The sequence below is a fragment of the Xiphophorus couchianus genome, chromosome 6, assembly GCF_001444195.1.
Source record: "Xiphophorus couchianus chromosome 6, X_couchianus-1.0, whole genome shotgun sequence".
Classification (NCBI taxonomy): domain Eukaryota; kingdom Metazoa; phylum Chordata; class Actinopteri; order Cyprinodontiformes; family Poeciliidae; genus Xiphophorus; species Xiphophorus couchianus.
Genome location: NC_040233.1, coordinates 3,508,016 through 3,525,609, shown reverse-complemented (window position 1 = coordinate 3,525,609; position 17,594 = coordinate 3,508,016). Strand labels below are relative to the sequence as shown.

Genomic DNA, 17,594 nt, shown 5'->3' with positions numbered 1-17,594 from the left:
AACACACACACACACATCGCCGCAGCTAGCTGCTATTCTGGTTTCCAAACACTCTGAATTTAACCGGCATCAGGTTAGCATTAGCGCTTCTTTTTGTTTTTTGTTTTACATTTGATCACAAACTTCATTTTGTTTTTTGCAATATACTCACAAAAAGTAGTAGATACTTGTGAATTGATAAATGACAATTAAAAAAAAAAAACTTTCTTTAAATATAAATGCACACCGCACTTTTTAGATCTTTGTACACATTTTACTGCATTTGCAGCTGCAAGTCTCCTCTACCAGGTTTGCACATCTGAATGAATATTATTCAAAATGCTATATACGGATTCAGGCTAAAGGTTTGACATTTTTATTTGTAAACAATCCAACTAAAAATGAAGACTTTTACAGGGATTTATATTTACTCTAACAGAGCTTCTCATGCAGTCATGCATAGACTTTTTTTAATGCTAACGTTTTGCCATTGGGTTTTTATTTACCTTATAAAAATTCTCCTTCTGTGCGGATCGTATGGTCGCGTTAAGAATATCTCAACAAAATTTCACGTGAAAAGGAGAAAAAACAATTTTGTTGGACAATTAATCTGCTGTTTCTTGCCATGGGATTCAATCCAATTTTGGAAAAATCCACTCGAGATGTCCTGCCAGACAAATCTCCTCACACAGTGCTTTTTTTTGTTTCTTTTCTTAAATCCGCCTGAATTTCTTTATCTCCAACAAGCTAAAAAGCGGCTGAGGAATACCAGAAGTATTTTCCTCTTCACTTACCACCCTGAAACAGGAACTGAGAGGCGAATCTGGGGAAGAGAAGAAGGAAGCGCAGCCCGCCGGGCTCGCCGCTGCGGTGGAAACGTCCGTGGATTTATTGCACTTTGGCTCCAGCTGCAGACGCAGACAGATGGGACCGGTGAAAGATAAACACGCTCAAATACAAACATTTATGGAGGACAAAAAAAAAAAAAAATGGCATTGCTGACCCGACCTCCCAACTGTGGAAAAACTCCTCCAGAGTCTTCGCCTGAGATCCGTCACGCAAAGAGAAATCGTTGCCTGCGTCGTTATCGTTGGTCCCCAGCAGACCAGTGGAGGCGCCTGAGCAGGGAAACGAGTCCAAGCAGAAAACGTTCCTTTACGTTTTCCCTGGAGATCACGTGTTTACGTACGGCTCATAAGTTTATGATTTTTGTTTGACAATAAATGGCTTCGGCTAACCACAGAGCATGAGTGAAAACGATTTTATTTTGTGTTCTCGGGCATATTTTATGGAAAATGGAATAAAAAAATAACTAAATCAGAAATTCTGCCAGTGTATGTAAACTTATGAGCACAATGGTAACCTGTATAAAATACACCTTACTGTCTGACATTAAATTAGACACATTTCCTTCTTTAGGTCATTTAGAATGTTTTATATTATAGCTATTTGCTAAATGTCAAAATAGAGGAAATTTTCTTCTGTTTGTTTATATAGAAGTTTTCATACACTAAGATAATTTTTTATATACAATTTGTGAAAACCATTATAATGATGTCATGGATTCATAGGCTTCTGACAGCTTAACTGATAACATCTTAGTTAAGCGAAGGCTCAGGTTCCCATCATGGGAAGAAAATCTAAAGAAATCAGCCAAGAGGTCATGAGGTCATGAAGAAAAACGATAACCTCCTTCAGTCTCCTTCATTTCTGGGTGTGATTTCCTGATGCTCATGAGCATGGGGTCACACCGTCCAGAAAGGACGTGTGTCCCCAAAGATTCTTTCTTTGTTCTGACGTTAAATAACGTCAGAAACAATAACTGATGTAAAGAGAAAATTTTATTTGTTTTAATGTCACACTGTGAGGAAAAAACTTGACTGTCTTAAAACGATAAATGTAAAAACCAGGTTTCAGCTCTTACCATGTAACCATCCATCCAGGGTGAAGCTGCACAACTCCAGCTGCAGGTCACATGACACCGACTGTCCCTCCTGATTGGACACCTGTACTTTGTTTGAGCCTTTTTTCACACTCAGTCCACGGCTGCTGAGGGGTCCATGTGGGACGGCGTTCTTACAGTCAGCTTTCACCTGAGACAGAGAGAGTCTCTGTAACCGTCGGCAGCAAATCTGATTAAACACATCGTTCACTTACAGTGCCTGTAAAAAGCATTTAATCCAGTTGGGTGTTTTATGCTGGTTTTTCTTTTGCAAATCAATCACCATCAACAAAATTTGGCTTTTTTGACAAAACAGAAAAACAATCTCTAAAGTCAAAGTGAAAGATAATTTATATAAAATAATTAAAAAATATATTTAGCATAAAATAAGTGACTGCATAAATATTCACCCCCTTTTAAAGTGACTGACCTAAGTTAATAGAGTTCCTGTCAATAGGTGCCAGGAGTCTCATAATGATTGAAACTCCATGAAGTGTTTATGTTTGGAACGTTGCACATCAGCACAAACGCAGCATCCCTACTGTGGAGCATGGTGGTGGCAGCATCATGCTGTGGTGACGCAAAATGAACTACAGTTTTTAATTTTCCAGCAAGTCAACAACCCGCAACAAAGAGAAATAGTCTGAAGACATCAAGTGGCCTAGTCAAATCTTTGATTGCATCCAAAGGTGTGTTTTACTAAATACTGACTGAAAGGGAATGAATATTTATACAATCACTTATTTCATGTTGAATCATTTTTAAATAACAGTCGTTACTTTTGCAGAAATCAGCTTTCACTCGACAATAAACCCTTTTTTGTGACTTTTTGTGAAAATAAAACAAAAATTTGTTGATGACAACTGATTTGCAAAAGTAATTTAAAAATAAGGGGGGGGAGAGACATCCGAGAGGATGAATACTTTTCACAGGCAGTGCACAAACCTGGCCGGTGCGCTGAATGTGGACTCGGCTGTTGTCCATGCGTATCAGCAGGGAGCTCTGAGCGTCGGCGCCCAGCAGCAGCGTGAAGGACGGCTCGGTGCGGACGTCCTGGGCGAGGAGCAGCGGACAGGAAACAGGAAGTTCATACAGACGCCCGTCAAACGTCACCACAAACTGATCAGCCACCAGCAGCGCTTGGTCTTTAGGAACACAGGGAGGGGAGAGGCAAACACATTACGGGTGACCTATGATGCTTCATTCAGCAGGTTAAGACATGTCTATAACTAAACGTGTTCAATAATATCTTTTTGCATAAATTCATTCTTAGATAATGAAATGTCACCTGCTCAGTTCTGCCTATTTTCATCTCCTTTCAGAATGAGCTGTTTAGGTCTCTGTCACTTTAAATCCAAATAAACTGCTGCTGGCCACGCCCCCAAGTCAACATTTACACCGCACATTAAAATGGCTGCAGTTATACAACTGTACATCTTTGAAAAGCAGAAGTGGAGCCTCCTGCACAACCAGCAAGAATGCAGCAAGTGGTTTGCTAGATGGAAAGTCAACAACAAAACATTTGTCTTTTCCAGTAGCCATTGTTCAGCGCATACAGCAGTAAAACAGACAGTTGCTTATTTTTGAATTATTTTTAATTCAATATTTGTCGCCATTTCAGCACCGGAAGTGTCTCATTTAGATTTTCAAAATAAGAGTTCATTGCTGGAAGCATGCCATTTATATTGTTGGTATCTTGAGAACAAAATAATAGCATTGTGATGTGACTGCCAACTTTGTTTAGAAACAACTGGTGGTAGTTTTAAGTTCATTCGTAGAAGTTGATTTATTCTTTTTTGTTGTGTCTATTATTGTTCCTTTTAGTAAAGAACATTTATTTGAGTACAATACATACTGAAGCACATCAGCCTGATAGTTCTTTGTTCCACTCACACTCTGGACGACGTCAACAGGTGTTCTGGCAGGAACAGTACGAATTAGTGACACCACCCTGAAATTTGTGTTTCCAGTAAGAACAGTGTTCCCTTCCCTTCACTTGGCTACATCTGAAGAAAAACCAAACAAAACAAAAAAACTAATTTGATAATTGTGATGGATTCCAGCTTTGTAGAAAGCGGGCCCCTGAGCCTGCAGAGAAGTGTTTTATTAGAGGCGAACTGTTTCCATCAGCAGATGTGTTTTGTCAACAGAGAAAGGAGTCTGCGTGTGATTTACAGCCGCTCCTCTCTTTCTGAGCAGACAGGTCTGCCAACGCTGAACTCCACAGGTCCGAACATCCTGAAAGTCCAAAACAGGTGTCCTTGTAATGGCTTCAGCATGAACAAGAACGGTACAAGGATCTCAGAAATCTGTTTTGTCAGATAAAAGCTTTGATGAGCAAACGTAGCACAGAAACCGGAAATCTTTGCCTTTTAAATTAAGAGGACACAAATTAACTGTAAAAGTATTCAGAGCCAAGCCGGCCTCATAAGCTGGGTCTGATTTTTAATAAATCAGATTCCATTATGCGTTTCCTCAACCACAACAATGACAGACTGTTTACTGAAGTGGTTCAAGTGAAACTAAACGTCTGTTACTGCAGCAGCTGAACAGCTACATGAATATTAAATCATGTTTAAATAATTACGAATTCTTGATAATTACAGAGTCAGTAACATAGTTAAGTAAATTGAGATAAGGTGTAGGATTAAAGAACGGTTTGTTATGTATTCAAAAAGTGTTTATGTATGCACTTCTTTAACCCTTGTTTTTAAAAACCTGTTTGAAATAAATAAATAAATCAAATAAAAAAACTCTTCTCGTTTCATGTAAACGTAACCTTACAATAGGATTGATATGAACATGTGGAATCTCAACCCTCGAGCAGCTTACGTCTGAACGGGCTGTCCATGATCCTCCTCTTGAAGCGATAAAGCTCAGCTGCAGGTCTGACGGAGGCGAGGGCCCTCAGGGGCCCCAGGAGCCACTCCTCCAGCACGGTTTCCAACAACCCGCCCTCGGCGGCCCTCGACAGGTTGAGATTCAGCAGCGGCACCGACAAAGCGACTGCACAGTCTCTGAAAGAAACGACAGACATCTGACCAAGTAGCCTTGTGAACCGCTCCCTGGATGGAAGTCGTCAACATGTCGTCTTTATTTGGCCCAACATTTCAACCGACTGAGGTCAGCCAGGACTTATTCGGAGAAAAAAGGAGGGATACATTCCACCTCTTACACGGTCACACGGTTTAACAAAATCAGGAACTAACGGAGGTTTAAGGCGAGCCTGAGTTATGCAGTACCTGCGGCTGAATGTGTAGAGAGAAGCCAGCCGTTTCCTGAGTCCAGACAGAGCCATGGCCAGCCTGGCCTCGGCCCAGTGGGAGCTCTGCTGGCCCGCCTGAACCAAACACTCACAGTTACTACACAGTACTCATGGTATTTACATGTTTTCAGTGACTTTTAGGATTTTTATGAGTCTGCTTTGTTGTAGCACGATTTTACAACCTGACATAAGAAAAATGTCAAAAAAAATATGTCCCGGAAAAATACAGTTAAAGAGCAAGCGTTGAGGTCGTGCCATTTTATAGCACAAATAAGAACACCAATACTAATAAACTTTAATTTTGAACAGAACACACCACTGCACTGCAAAAACACAAAATCTTGCCAAGAAGTTTTGGTCTAGTTTCTAGTTCAAATATGTTAGCATACTTTAAATAAGACAAAACTAACTTAAAAGTTACTTGGTTGCATAGCATAGGTGCTTGTTTTAAGTAAATCATTTCTTAATATTGATGAGAAAGTTTTCCATTGGCAGATTATTTAACTGTTAAGACATTTTTCCCTTTTCATAAGTGAATTTATCTGCCAATGGAACTAGAATTTTCTCATCAATATTAAGGAGATATTTAGTTACAATAAGCGCCTATATCTTGCTACAAAGTTACTATTAAGTTAGTTGGTCTTATTTCAAGTGTATTACGATATTTTCTGCTGAAACTAGACCAAAATTACTTGGTAAGATTTTGTGTTTTTGCAGTGTGGAACTGGAAGAAATTTTAAATATCCAAAATAAAACCCAGCAACCAAAAACAATAAATAAAATAAAAATAATTTTAAAAATACACACACAGCAAAAACCATAAATAAAATTAATTATGATGCTTCTGGAAACAAAATGGCCATCCTACAAATATCAGAATGTAAACTACCGAGATCATTTTAATTCAGATTAATCGATTGCTTCCCGCAACAACCCAAAAACACAAAGACAATGAGGTAATGAGGAAACCTTTAAACTCCAAACTTTAGGAGACAAACATGTTTCTGCTTTCAAATACACAAGACCGACAGTGAAAATAACCAGAGGTTGTCGTTTCCTCACCACGTCCAGAGCGGCTGTGAGGGCGGAGGCTCCTGCTGCTGCCAGGGCTCTGAGGTGAGGGTTCTCCAGCTCAGCAGGCAGGACGTCCAGCAGCCTGCCGGTCCACATCCCAACAGCCTCCCTCCATGCTGCCTCCAGCCTCTGGCCCTTCACGTCCTGGTACACTCCAGCCAGGGTCGCCAGAGGCCCTGGACAGGAAGTTCAGACACTGCACTGATGATGTCTTCCTGTCAGTAAGAGGAAGAACGACACCGGAGACACTCACGCCGCAGCTCCTGCTGGCCCTGCAGTGAGGCCTGCTGGAGCCGACCCAGCAGGTCAGGCAGGCTGCTGGTCAGCGCGCGGCGCAGGGAGCTGCTGAGCCACAGGGACAGCAGCCCTGTGGAACCCTGGCCCAGCAGGCCCTCGGCATGCTGGGAGACGAGGAGAGGGACAGAGCTCCAGTCCTGCAGCAGCCGCATGTCTGCAGGCTGGGGGACAGGAAGCACAGAGTTAATCACAAACACCTGCAGGTCCAGCATGACGTTACTGGGGAAATATTAAAGCTGCACTATGTAACTTTTAGAAAATATAATGTGTTTTATACATATTTGTTAAAGAGGCAGTATGATTTCCAGGCACATTGTGTCAATTTATAGCACAATTAATTAACTATGCTACCTTCAGTTATTATAAAAAATATGCATGTATGAAATATGGCTGAAAGGAAATTTAACGTCATAGTTTGAGAACTTTAAATTGGGACTCTGTTTCTTTAAAAGCTCTATTTCTTTTTACTTTATTTATTTTTATCTTTAACAAGGTTTTTACCAGCATTGCATTGAGAAGTAGCTCCTATAGCGATTTCAGTAGATGTGCAGTTCTACCAGGTGTTTGCTAATTGCTGCTGGCTAGTCTGAAGGAGCCGAATGGGGAGTTGAGGGGGACGTGTGTTCTGTGAGGCTCTGGATATCTTTAAAGCTAGAGCTCCAAGGAGGATCTGCGTCTCAAAGGCGGAGCTAGGTCCACCCAGGAGTTTTGAACTTATGAATGGTTGCCATGGAGATTCAAGTATTTCTCAAACACAAATGTAAGAATCAAAGCAACACTCTAGGTATGTTTTTGATGAGGGAATAACATTATACCATAATGTAAAGATCAAAAAGGTCAATTTTACATAATTCTGTCCCTTTAGTATTGTCACTATGTCTCAAAATAATCTGTGGAAAAGCTCCTCTGGATTCTCCCTGTGGTCTTATGGCCATCTTCAAAAGTACATCACTTCCTGGTTAGAGACAACCAATCAGAGTCAAGAGGAGGGTCTTAGCACTGTCGATCACACTTATGTATGTGCTGCTCACAGCTTTTCTTTTTTTAAAGTGACATAGTGCAGCTTTAAGGCAGCAGACCTGTTCAGTGGTTTCTGTTAGAAGATGCTGTAATGCCTTCCTCCTCTCCAGGAGTTCCTTCTGGATCTCAGAGCTCAGGAAGTGAAATCGCTCCTATGAAACGATAAATTAGAGCAAACAGAGTGAAGCAGCTCTATACTGTATCATATCTGAAGACGTTAGGGTTACCTCTGCTGCAGTTAATCTCTCCAAGCAGCCGCTGGCTGACATCATCAGCCTCTGATTGGCCGTTTTCAATGACCAGCTTCCCAGAGTCTCAGTCTCTCTGCAGCGTTCTCTTCTCTGCACCTCGGCCTTAAAGCTGTGGTTCATTCCTGCACACACTGCTGCACTGACGTCCTCACAGAGGCCTGGACCTGCAAAACACACACACACCCACACACATGTTGATATTTACTCTTTTTAGTTTTCTGGACTCAGTTAGCGGTGATCCTCTGTTTACCGTTCATGTAGCCTGCAGCGGTCCGGAGGCAGCGGCCCCCCAGTGTTCCGTTGACCCAGACCTGGTGTCTGCGGTCCAGCGTGGCGTGAACCTGGAGGCCGGCCCCGTGGGGCCCCGACAGGCCGCTGCTACCTAGCAACAAGCTCCAGTTACCCACCACTGTCTGGAAAGTTAAAACAAAAAACAAAAACACCATTATAAGAAGTAAACAAAGAATAAAAATAATAAAGTTTTTGGTTTAACTAAACCTGAAGGTTTTTACATTTTGCTTAATGATCTGAACAATTTAGGTGCGGAAAAAAGATGCACAAAACAGACAATTTGTAGAAGTAATTTTTCACAGCACGTACATGATTTGGATTATTAAACAAATTCATGTCAGACGAAGACATTTCAGTAAATCGAAAATGCTAGTTTATAAAAATATATATATTCATTTCTCAAGAAAAAAAAGAAGTCAATCTGTTGGAAAAATTTTATTTTATAATCACATATTTACTCATTGTATTTATATTAACCTTCTGTTACCTATTATCTTATTATATTATTCAACTTTTAGTTCATCTTTTACACTTTAGTTTATTTAGCCTTATGCTCATTTTAATTTAATGTTTCCAGATATTTTAGCATCAGTCTGGAAATTTTATTTTAACCCTTTGATGACTTTAGAAGCTGTGACACTTCAACGTTGCAGAAAATGATTGTTTACTGGGTCGTACAGCAAAAGTAACTTAACCTTTAAACATAAGTGATTTAAAAAAAATGTTTGGTCTGATGTAATATTCAAATTTTAAATGTCCTTTTATCATTAAATGTTAAAAATCTGGTTTAGAGAAGTAATGGTGTTGAAACATCAATCTTTGTCTAATTAATCGCTGTAATGTGTTTTAAATGGTGATGGAGATATTGAAATAAATGGACTTTTCAATAATATTCTAAATGATTGAATGCGTTTGTGGATTTTAATTCACGTTGAACACATTTCTCCCGTAATTATTAGTAAACTGTTTGACTTTCTATGTTAACTTCTCCATTGAATGAGTCTGAAATATTCATTCGTTTAAACATTAATGCGTGGTTTAGGTAAAACGTGTTTAATCTGAGAACTCTGACACGCTGAATTCTGTACAACAGTTTCATTTTGTTTTCTTCCACTCCATCTGGGTGAATTTGGTTCTTTTTTTTTTTTTTTTTTAAATCGCTCAATATTTTCTTAGGTGCTCGGTTTTATTGGAGGAATTCCCGCGCTCTGGTTCCAATAAGACGGCAGATCTCACAGATTTACAAGGTGACACAAACACTTTCCAGAACCGCTGGGAGGAGTTCTGCTGAGTATTAACAGAACTCCTAATACTGGGAACCTGTTTAAAGGTTAAGTTACTTTTGCTGTACGACACAGTAAACAATCATTTTCTGCAACGCTGAAGTGTACAGCCTGGACACCAGCTCCAGTAGTTCATTTCTCAAAGTCATATTTTCACCATGACACGTCATCGTTTCACACTAAATGTTTAGATAGCAAGCAAAATACGCTAAAGATTTAATTAGCAAGGTAAGTATTTTGTTCACATGCTAAATATTTAGCTATATGTCCAAACTAAATATTTATATAGCAAGTCAAATAAGCTAAATATTTAGCTTTCAGCTTGACAAGTTACATATTTAGTTTACAAACTAAATGTTTAATTTGGAGCAAAATATTTAGCTTGGCATAAAAATGGATTGCCAGTTTTATCTCTTATTGCTGCTGATTTTTGACAGTAACTTTAGAAACCACACTCCATAATCCGAAAGCATTTGGCTGCACAGGACTTTTTTTAGGGCCGTGAGAGTAAAGGAAGCTGAATCCAATGGACACGATCCTTTTTAGAATTTTTTTGGAACCCATAGATCATTTATCAAGTGAATATTCAGCAGTATCTTTACCTCAGTATAGAGAGAGATGTTGGTCCCCTGGGCAGTGGAGGAGTTGGTGAGGGCGAGCGTGAAGCGGGACCGGAGCGGCTGACCCGTCACCGAAACGTTACACTGACTGTAGAACAGCTCCTCTCCTGAGTTCACTCTGTGGGACCCGGACCACCAGAGAGTCTGACACACACACAGGGTATGTGGACATCTTTAGACACTGCCAAATCATTTTAGCAAGAAAATCACTTCCTCTTCCAGTTTCCATGGTTACCAGTGTGAGGACTCACAGGCTGTTCGGGACAAACTCCCAACTCCACTCTGTGCTCCAAGCGGTCCCTGAGGTTGGTCTGGACTTTGGCCAGGAGCATGTGTGAGTGGCAGGGTGCAGGGGCCACTCGGTCTAGATCCACGTACAGCTGGAGGCCGTACAATCCCTCAGCACTTTTCTGGAGGAAGACAGAGAAACAAAAGAGGAATGGCTTCCATTTAAAAGCATCCTGAGCTTAAACGGTAACGGAGAAGCAGAGTAGTACCTGGTACGTCATGCCCTGCCTGAAACTCTTGTTGTGCCATGTCACCTCTGCCGTCTGTGAATACAGGTTTCCGCGGTAACCCATCGATACGCAGCCCTTTCCAGAAGACACGGCCATCTGCAACAACAGACATGCACTTCATGCTCCTAAAAAGCTTCATCCCATCCTACCCTGACCTTTGACCCCGCAGAAATCCACAGACCCGCTTGGCTGAAAGGAGAATGCACGCCCGGCCCACGTTGGAGCTGAGTTTGTTCAGAGTGAGAGAAATGTTGACTGGAACGGCACCGTCCCAGGACAAATGGGTCTGCAGAACACACATTCACGCACACGCCCACACACACACACACACACACACACAATTACGACCTGGATGGCTGCCTTACACACACTAGAGGTTGAATCAGACTTTTTCCATCTCTTTACTATGACAGTGTATTAGGGCCATTGTAGATAGGGAAAAAAAGGAGCAAATTTCTGCCAAAAAATTAGAAATTGTCTACAAAAAAACAACAACAATGGATGGAATTTAATGGAGCAACAAAAAGCAAAGTGTTGTGAGACTGAGTGCAGTGTGTGGAGCTGGATGTGTACCTGCAGCCTGCTGCTGCTCTTCCTGGGTGAGCGGAGTGACAGAGTGTGCAGAGACAGCTGGCTCAGCGCCGAGCAGAAGGGATGTTTCAGCTCCAGCTTCGTCTCGTTGGTCTCCTCGGAGAGACTCCACGACCTGAGAATGCGCACCTGCACAAAAAACATAATAAAAAAAAGAAGAAAACCATGACCTTTAAACTCTTTATGACATTCTGGAAGAGATAGAAAAAGAAAATAAACAGTACAATTACAGAAACACGTAATTGGTAAGTCACGTTACTGCTTGGATTGTAATCGGTGCATTTTGCATCCAGTGAAAACAAACATGTTGACAAATAAACTGGATAGTGTGATGTAAGATCAGTGATATTTTCACAGTTGCGGTCTTGACTGGTCTTGAAATAAAATCCCGAGTCCTCAGCACCCGAGACCGAGACAAGACCAAGACCAAGACCAAATGCGGTCGAGTCCAAGACCATCAAAAAACGGTCTCGAGACCAAGACCGGTCTCAAGTACTACAACACTGCTTTCCATACAGACTCATTGTTGCCTAAAAATATATGCTTTTTGTTTATTATTTTCCTTACAGACGCATTTCAGAAAGAGAAACTTTTGTCTTAAGGTGTGTTTTTCTTTCCACCGGGGTTGAGACACTTTGTTCTTTCTCACCTGCTCCAGAAGTCCCTGCCTCTTCCAGCCCAGTGAAACGCTGTCCAGTCGGCTGTGGGAGGAGCTCTCATGCACCAACTCCAGACTGCTCAAACGGGGGAGGCCGCTGACCTGGACTGATGGGAAGAACAACAAAGAAACTAAAAATCTGTATCCAGCTGCATCCCTCTAGCGAAGCATGCAGAGACTGTATCTGTAAGCAGGTACCGTTAGGACAAGGATTAGGAACAGGACACTAAACAGAACAGAGACAATTACCGAGAATTACCAATTGACCAAGAAAATTACAGCGTAGTCCTTTGGGAGTACACAGCAATTGTTCTTCAAGAGAACAATTTTATGCATTACTGCCAAGAAAGCAGAAGAGCAAACATTTAGACGGCGTCCAGCTTCGGCCAGAATGCGGATGAGAGAACCTCGGAGAAACTCCGCACAGACGTCGACGCGTGCGCCGACTCTCCACACCCAAAATGGAGAACGGAGGGTGAGCCAAAAACAAGACAATCGCTTCCAGAAAGGCTCACAGAAGTCTGAGCTGCCAGCGGACTGTGACCAGACGACAATAAAAAGCATCTGAATAGCAGTATATTACTGAAGAATAAAAAACAATAAAAAACCAACACTTTATAGAAGAGTGTCAGAATATTGTTGAAAGAAACCAAAATGAAGTCTTCAATAGTCTTCAGAAAGGAAAACTCACATATTATATAGATGGGAAATATCTGAAGCCTTAGTGTCTTTCTTGGTGATTATCGCTTACAGATAACAGAAAAGGAAAATTCAGCATCTCAGAAAATACAAAAATTAAAAAAAAAAAAAAATTGTAAACTAATGTTGTCTGAACAGCTAATTTACTCCTGAGACTCCAAACGGTCTCTTACTATGGACCAGTAGGACAGGCATCCACAAGATAGTTAAAAACACTTCACAAAAATACTGTCAATTCTTGAAGAAGCTGGCTGTTTACAGAGTTGTATCTCCAAGAATATTTATAGAAAGCTGAGTGGAAGGAAAACGTGTAATTTCCTGTGACACTGAATTTTCGGGGGTGGGGGGGTTGCCATCTGTAAACCATAACTATCACAATTACAAGAAATAAAGGTTTGAAATTATTTGTGTGTTGTCTAATGTGAGTTTCAGTTTCTGAAATGAGTGACAAAAAAATATTTTTTTATTTTATTAACATGCTTGGACCTGTACTTTCTCCATACACTGCAAATAAGCTAAAAAACAAATTGAAAAAACTCCAAAACAAATACCATCAAAGGTATTGACTCAAGAGGGCTAAATACAAATTGTATTGAAAATCCATGCATCACTGACAATCATTTAGTACTTTTTGTTTGTTATTAAATTCAATTAAAAATAAAAAAAATTAAAAAACAATTAAAAATTCCAATATTTTGCAACATTTGTAGTTGTGGCTCCAGGAAAATAAAAAAAAAGTCTATGAACATGTTTACGGTGCACCGTGTGTGAGGTTATGTAAAGTGTGTGTGTTGGTGTTTACCCTTCAGAGTGCGATTGCCTGGCTCCAAGTCCAGACCTGGAGCAGCCGAGTGCAGAGCAGACAAGCTGAACTGGTGGCTGCCCCACACGGTGGCCTGCTGGATCAGGTGGCGCCACCTTCTGGCCTCATACATCGTACTAACTGCGACAAGCCTGGGCACAGGCTGCAGCTAACACACAAACACACTTACATGTTCTGTAGGAGAAGCTAATCAACATAACTCAAATCATTTTTCTTGATGATGGACAAACTTATAAACTTATAGGACAATGCAATCTGAACATAGAAATATTTCCACAGAGTGAACTGGTAGTTTATCTTAGTGGTACCTGTGGGAAGGAGTGTCTGACCTCCACAGTCTGCCTGTAGCCGCCCTCCATGGCTGCCAGCTCCCCCAGAGCCCACATCTTCCTCCTGCCTGATAACACCTCCACCAGCGCTGCCACGTTGGACTGGGACTGGTTCAACTGGGAAGGGAATGAGGATCTTAAGGGGCAGGCAACTCTACTTCAAAAGTAAAGATGTGGAAGTCGGACCCTCCGCCTGGCTGAAATGGAGTGAACCCACCTGAGAACGGAGGTGGAGCTGGGGGGGCAGGTATGGCAGCAGCTGGGGGGCGCTGTGGACCACGTTCACCATCAGTTCCTTGCTAGATATCACAACAAAGGTCAGCTATGGGTATTCATATTATTAGTATTTCACATTACATTTAGATCACCTGGCATTTTTTCTAGTTTTTCTTTTTTGTGCATAAATTTGAATGTTTTAATGTTTATGCAAACTGTATCAAATTTGGCCCAGTTGAGTGTTTCATTTATATTATAAATGTCATATGTTATTAATTTGTATTTTTCACAAGACTTTCAAATTCAATAAAGCTACCAGTGTCACTTTAATAAACTCAATATAATAACAGAAGAGCATGTTTACAGACTGTAGGTCATATGGGCAGTCACCCAGGGCAGCATTAGAAATAGGGGCGCACAAGCACCAGATAAAATACAACTTTCTATTGGTTTCATGCATATGGAGTCAGTGGAGAGTTGGCGCCCCCTACAGGCTGAGAACACAGAGATGTTGTGTGCTTTGAGTCTTTGGTTGAATTCACGCTAGTCCAGTTTAGTCCTATTGTAATTAAACTCTAAGTCGTTTTCCCTAGAAGGTCTGGCTCTGGGACTAAAAAAAAAAGACATTGGCAGCGTTGCAAAAAAAATAAATAAAAAATTTTAAATTAAATTAACATCACAATTGCTGCCAATTCTTGACATCCTATAGGCGGGGGCGCTGTATAGGGGGGAAAGTTATGACAATTCCAAGGGCCCCTGACCAACAGGGGCCCTCCACAATTTTTCTTTTTTTTTTCTTTATAGAAATAAAATAAAAAAATGGGGCCCTGTCAATTACAAAATTAATTATATTGTGTTTTCTAAAATTCTTTTTAGCAAGTAAAAAGTAAATGTTATCCCTCCCAGGCCAAAAAGCACCCATTTGCCCTGAACCCCCCTGGATCTGCATGAAATGGTTCGTTCCTGCTTGGAGCACTTTACGGTGTTCAGCAGCAGACAGTAGAAGATAAGGACGACTGTGACAGTTACTATGCTGCCTAGAAAAATAATAAAGTTAGGTTTTCAAAATATAGAGAGACAGAGAGAGAAAAGGGTAAAAGTGTTAATTTGTAACCCAGTTTTTCTCCGAGAGGTGAGTAGACTGTGTGAGATTATCAACCATTCAGTTGATTCAGTTGCGTTTTAAATATAGAATATATCTTTAGCAATATACTAAGTGATATGCGTGTGACTTTAGGACCATCACTGCTAATTGATATTTATTGTTGTATGCATAGTACTATTATTTACTTATTTTTAATTTTTGTTGTGTGCTATGCTGGAAAAAACAAGTCCTCCAGCCCCACACTTCAGGGATCAATAAAGTATTATCTCATCTTACATAATTAAAGTCAGATCCGACACAGTGCCTATGGGACTGTCTGGGTCAGGATGGATTTTTTAGGCCTAATTTTAAGACTAAGAATTTTTAAGCCATTTTTTTTTAAGAAATAAAAAATAGCCTAAGGAAAAAAGTATTTTGTTATGTGTTTACAGTTTTTAAAGAGAAATCAGAGCTGGCGATCGGAAATCAGCTATAAAATCTTTGAGCACTATCAGTACTTGGGAGTGGCAGTGTGTCCTTGGACAATGAGTGCGAATGAAGAGCTGAGCTCAGGGTCGACGGCCATGGAGGCCCTCAGCAGGGACTCCGTCAGTCTCCCCCAGCCCTCCACCTGAAACCAGTCAGAGGTCGTTAGTAGGGAGGAGCAGCGCTGTGGGAACTTCCTTCTACATGCTGACCTCATTACACCTGGAAGGTAGGGCTAGCTTCTCCTCGCTCAGTGTGCCTCAGTGTGAACCGGGCCTCCTTGGTACCGGCACGCGTCCCCCAGCCTCCGGTCTCCCCCGCCACCAGGAACCTCCAGTCCTGGCGGTGAACGTCTAATGACGCGCTTCTTAAAGGACCTGAAGACGGTTGCAGAAGAGAAGGCTATAGTTAGTGCAATGCATCTTGGGATTTTTCTGGCACTGAATTTATGAAAACTACAATACAGATTATTTATGGTCTCCGGTTTTTAGCTCGGAAAGAGTAGTCAAAATTAGCAATATAAATGAAAGGACAACAGTGACATCTGCTGGTCAAACTATATTATTGTATTTTGCGGGTAGAGACAATAAAGCCAGAAATGTGCAAATTAATACATTAAAATAGGGAGGGTCAAAGTCATTTTCATTCAAGGTCACATGAAGCATCAAGATGAAACTCCTACAATTTCCAAAAGCTGAATATGTTCAACTTTTAAAACTCAGAAATTTCCACGTTTTTTTTTTCTAGAAAATTCCTGAGATTAATCTAAAAATTTCTGAGATGTTTGGCTGAAATGTACTTCCTTTTTTATCTATGATGGCTCTAATATGCTGTCGTACAAAAAAACGTCCGAGCACAGAAAATGTTTTTCTGTGGTGCAGATTTATATTACTACTCTGTGACCCAATCAGTCATTTCCTGGGACGCAGGGGGGGGTGTGGGACAAAGGGAGTGAGCAAATTTCCTGAGGTGACCTATGACCCTGTGAGAACTGGCTCCAGTTGTGGTTAATAATACTTTTGGTTGCCTGGATCCTTTGCCCTCAGAGAAAACAGAAATGCAACTAATTTCTAAACTGAGTCAAATTAGAAGAAGTGAAATGACACAATGTCTTGACCTTTGAACTGCACAGTTAGGACAGTGTCCAGCTTGTGTTGTGTCTGTGTTTGATTGAGAGCAGCAGGAGAGAATGAGACGAGTCCAGCCAGGCGACCGGCAGCTCCGCTGACATCCAGCCCGGATGTTAGCAGCTTGCGTCCGTCCACACTGAGCTCAGCCCTGGACCGGAGCTCAGACAACGCTCCCTTTATGGAGCAAAGGCCCTGGGAGAGAAAACACAAATACCTCTCAATACCAGCACATCTGCTGCTTATCACTATTAACAGGGACGGATGGTATAAGTGGGCTAGTAGGGCTAAGCCCTCCCTGACATTTACAGTAAAGTTGTTAAAATAAACAACTTAAAAATAACTACGTAAAAATAAGTACATTTTATAAATAATGTATCACATTTTGTTAAATTTTCAACAAACCTGGTGTCAAAGCGCCTGGGGAAAATCCCTGGGTCTTTCCGAAGGGCTAACTTCTGACAGCCCCATTCAGCATTACTGTCTGTCATGGCTCAGAATGATTGGCAGGCGCCTAGCCACGCCCCCTCGGTGTGCGGGTCATTGGGGCCAATTTTGGTCAGCCCAGGGCCAGAACCGTGGCCCCAGGATTCATCCAATCAGGATGGACTTACCTCGAGCTCGAGAGTGTGTGGGCGTGGTTTGGCGTAGACCGAGAAGGAGCGACGGTGAGCAATATTAGCATAAACGAGGTGGATTATTTAGCCTATTTGCATCCCAGAAAAGTCGAAGGAGGGAGTTTCTCTTTAAATAAGGTAGACCTCATTTAAAAATATATTGTATCTTGTTTCATTTTATCAGTGTTATTGTGTCCAGTGTTGGGAAATTAATGCAGGGGAATTAATTTGGACGACTGCAGAGGTTCTATGCAATTGGTCTTTGGTATGTTTCTATGGTTGTTTTTTTATGGTTGTCTATACCAGGTTTTCTCCTTATTTTTCAAATTGGATGGGTCTCTCATTGGAATTAAAAAAAAGAATATATATATACGTATTAGCCCACCCTGCAAATATCACCACCAGCCGTCACTGTCTGTTAATA

At 41.1% G+C, this 17,594-nt stretch overlaps 1 protein-coding gene across 5 annotated transcripts in view; it reads right to left on the bottom strand.

The window, feature by feature from the left end:
- Nucleotides 1-17,594, bottom strand: part of LOC114146700 (uncharacterized) — a 66,900-nt gene that overhangs the window by 7,876 nt on the left and 41,430 nt on the right. For 2 of the 5 annotated variants that reach the window (XM_028020984.1, XM_028020988.1), the window contains 23 exons: nucleotides 16,544-16,748; nucleotides 15,649-15,803; nucleotides 15,459-15,571; nucleotides 13,858-13,939; nucleotides 13,620-13,757; nucleotides 13,291-13,459; nucleotides 11,781-11,896; nucleotides 11,114-11,260; nucleotides 10,722-10,826; nucleotides 10,520-10,636; nucleotides 10,274-10,432; nucleotides 10,005-10,166; nucleotides 8,079-8,241; nucleotides 7,805-7,992; nucleotides 7,637-7,729; nucleotides 6,514-6,718; nucleotides 6,249-6,436; nucleotides 5,164-5,261; nucleotides 4,754-4,938; nucleotides 2,867-3,066; nucleotides 1,904-2,072; nucleotides 988-1,097; nucleotides 774-887 (listed from right to left, as the gene is read on the bottom strand). In XM_028020984.1, the coding sequence (XP_027876785.1) occupies nucleotides 774-887; nucleotides 988-1,097; nucleotides 1,904-2,072; nucleotides 2,867-3,066; nucleotides 4,754-4,938; nucleotides 5,164-5,261; nucleotides 6,249-6,436; nucleotides 6,514-6,718; nucleotides 7,637-7,729; nucleotides 7,805-7,992; nucleotides 8,079-8,241; nucleotides 10,005-10,166; nucleotides 10,274-10,432; nucleotides 10,520-10,636; nucleotides 10,722-10,826; nucleotides 11,114-11,260; nucleotides 11,781-11,896; nucleotides 13,291-13,459; nucleotides 13,620-13,757; nucleotides 13,858-13,939; nucleotides 15,459-15,571; nucleotides 15,649-15,803; nucleotides 16,544-16,748 (3,381 nt within the window). Of the gene's footprint in view, nucleotides 1-773; nucleotides 888-987; nucleotides 1,098-1,903; nucleotides 2,073-2,866; nucleotides 3,067-4,753; nucleotides 4,939-5,163; nucleotides 5,262-6,248; nucleotides 6,437-6,513; nucleotides 6,719-7,636; nucleotides 7,730-7,804; nucleotides 7,993-8,078; nucleotides 8,242-10,004; nucleotides 10,167-10,273; nucleotides 10,433-10,519; nucleotides 10,637-10,721; nucleotides 10,827-11,113; nucleotides 11,261-11,780; nucleotides 11,897-13,290; nucleotides 13,460-13,619; nucleotides 13,758-13,857; nucleotides 13,940-15,458; nucleotides 15,572-15,648; nucleotides 15,804-16,543; nucleotides 16,749-17,594 lie in introns of those variants that run through there. The other 3 variants (XM_028020985.1, XM_028020986.1, XM_028020987.1) reach the window with 3 other exon arrangements.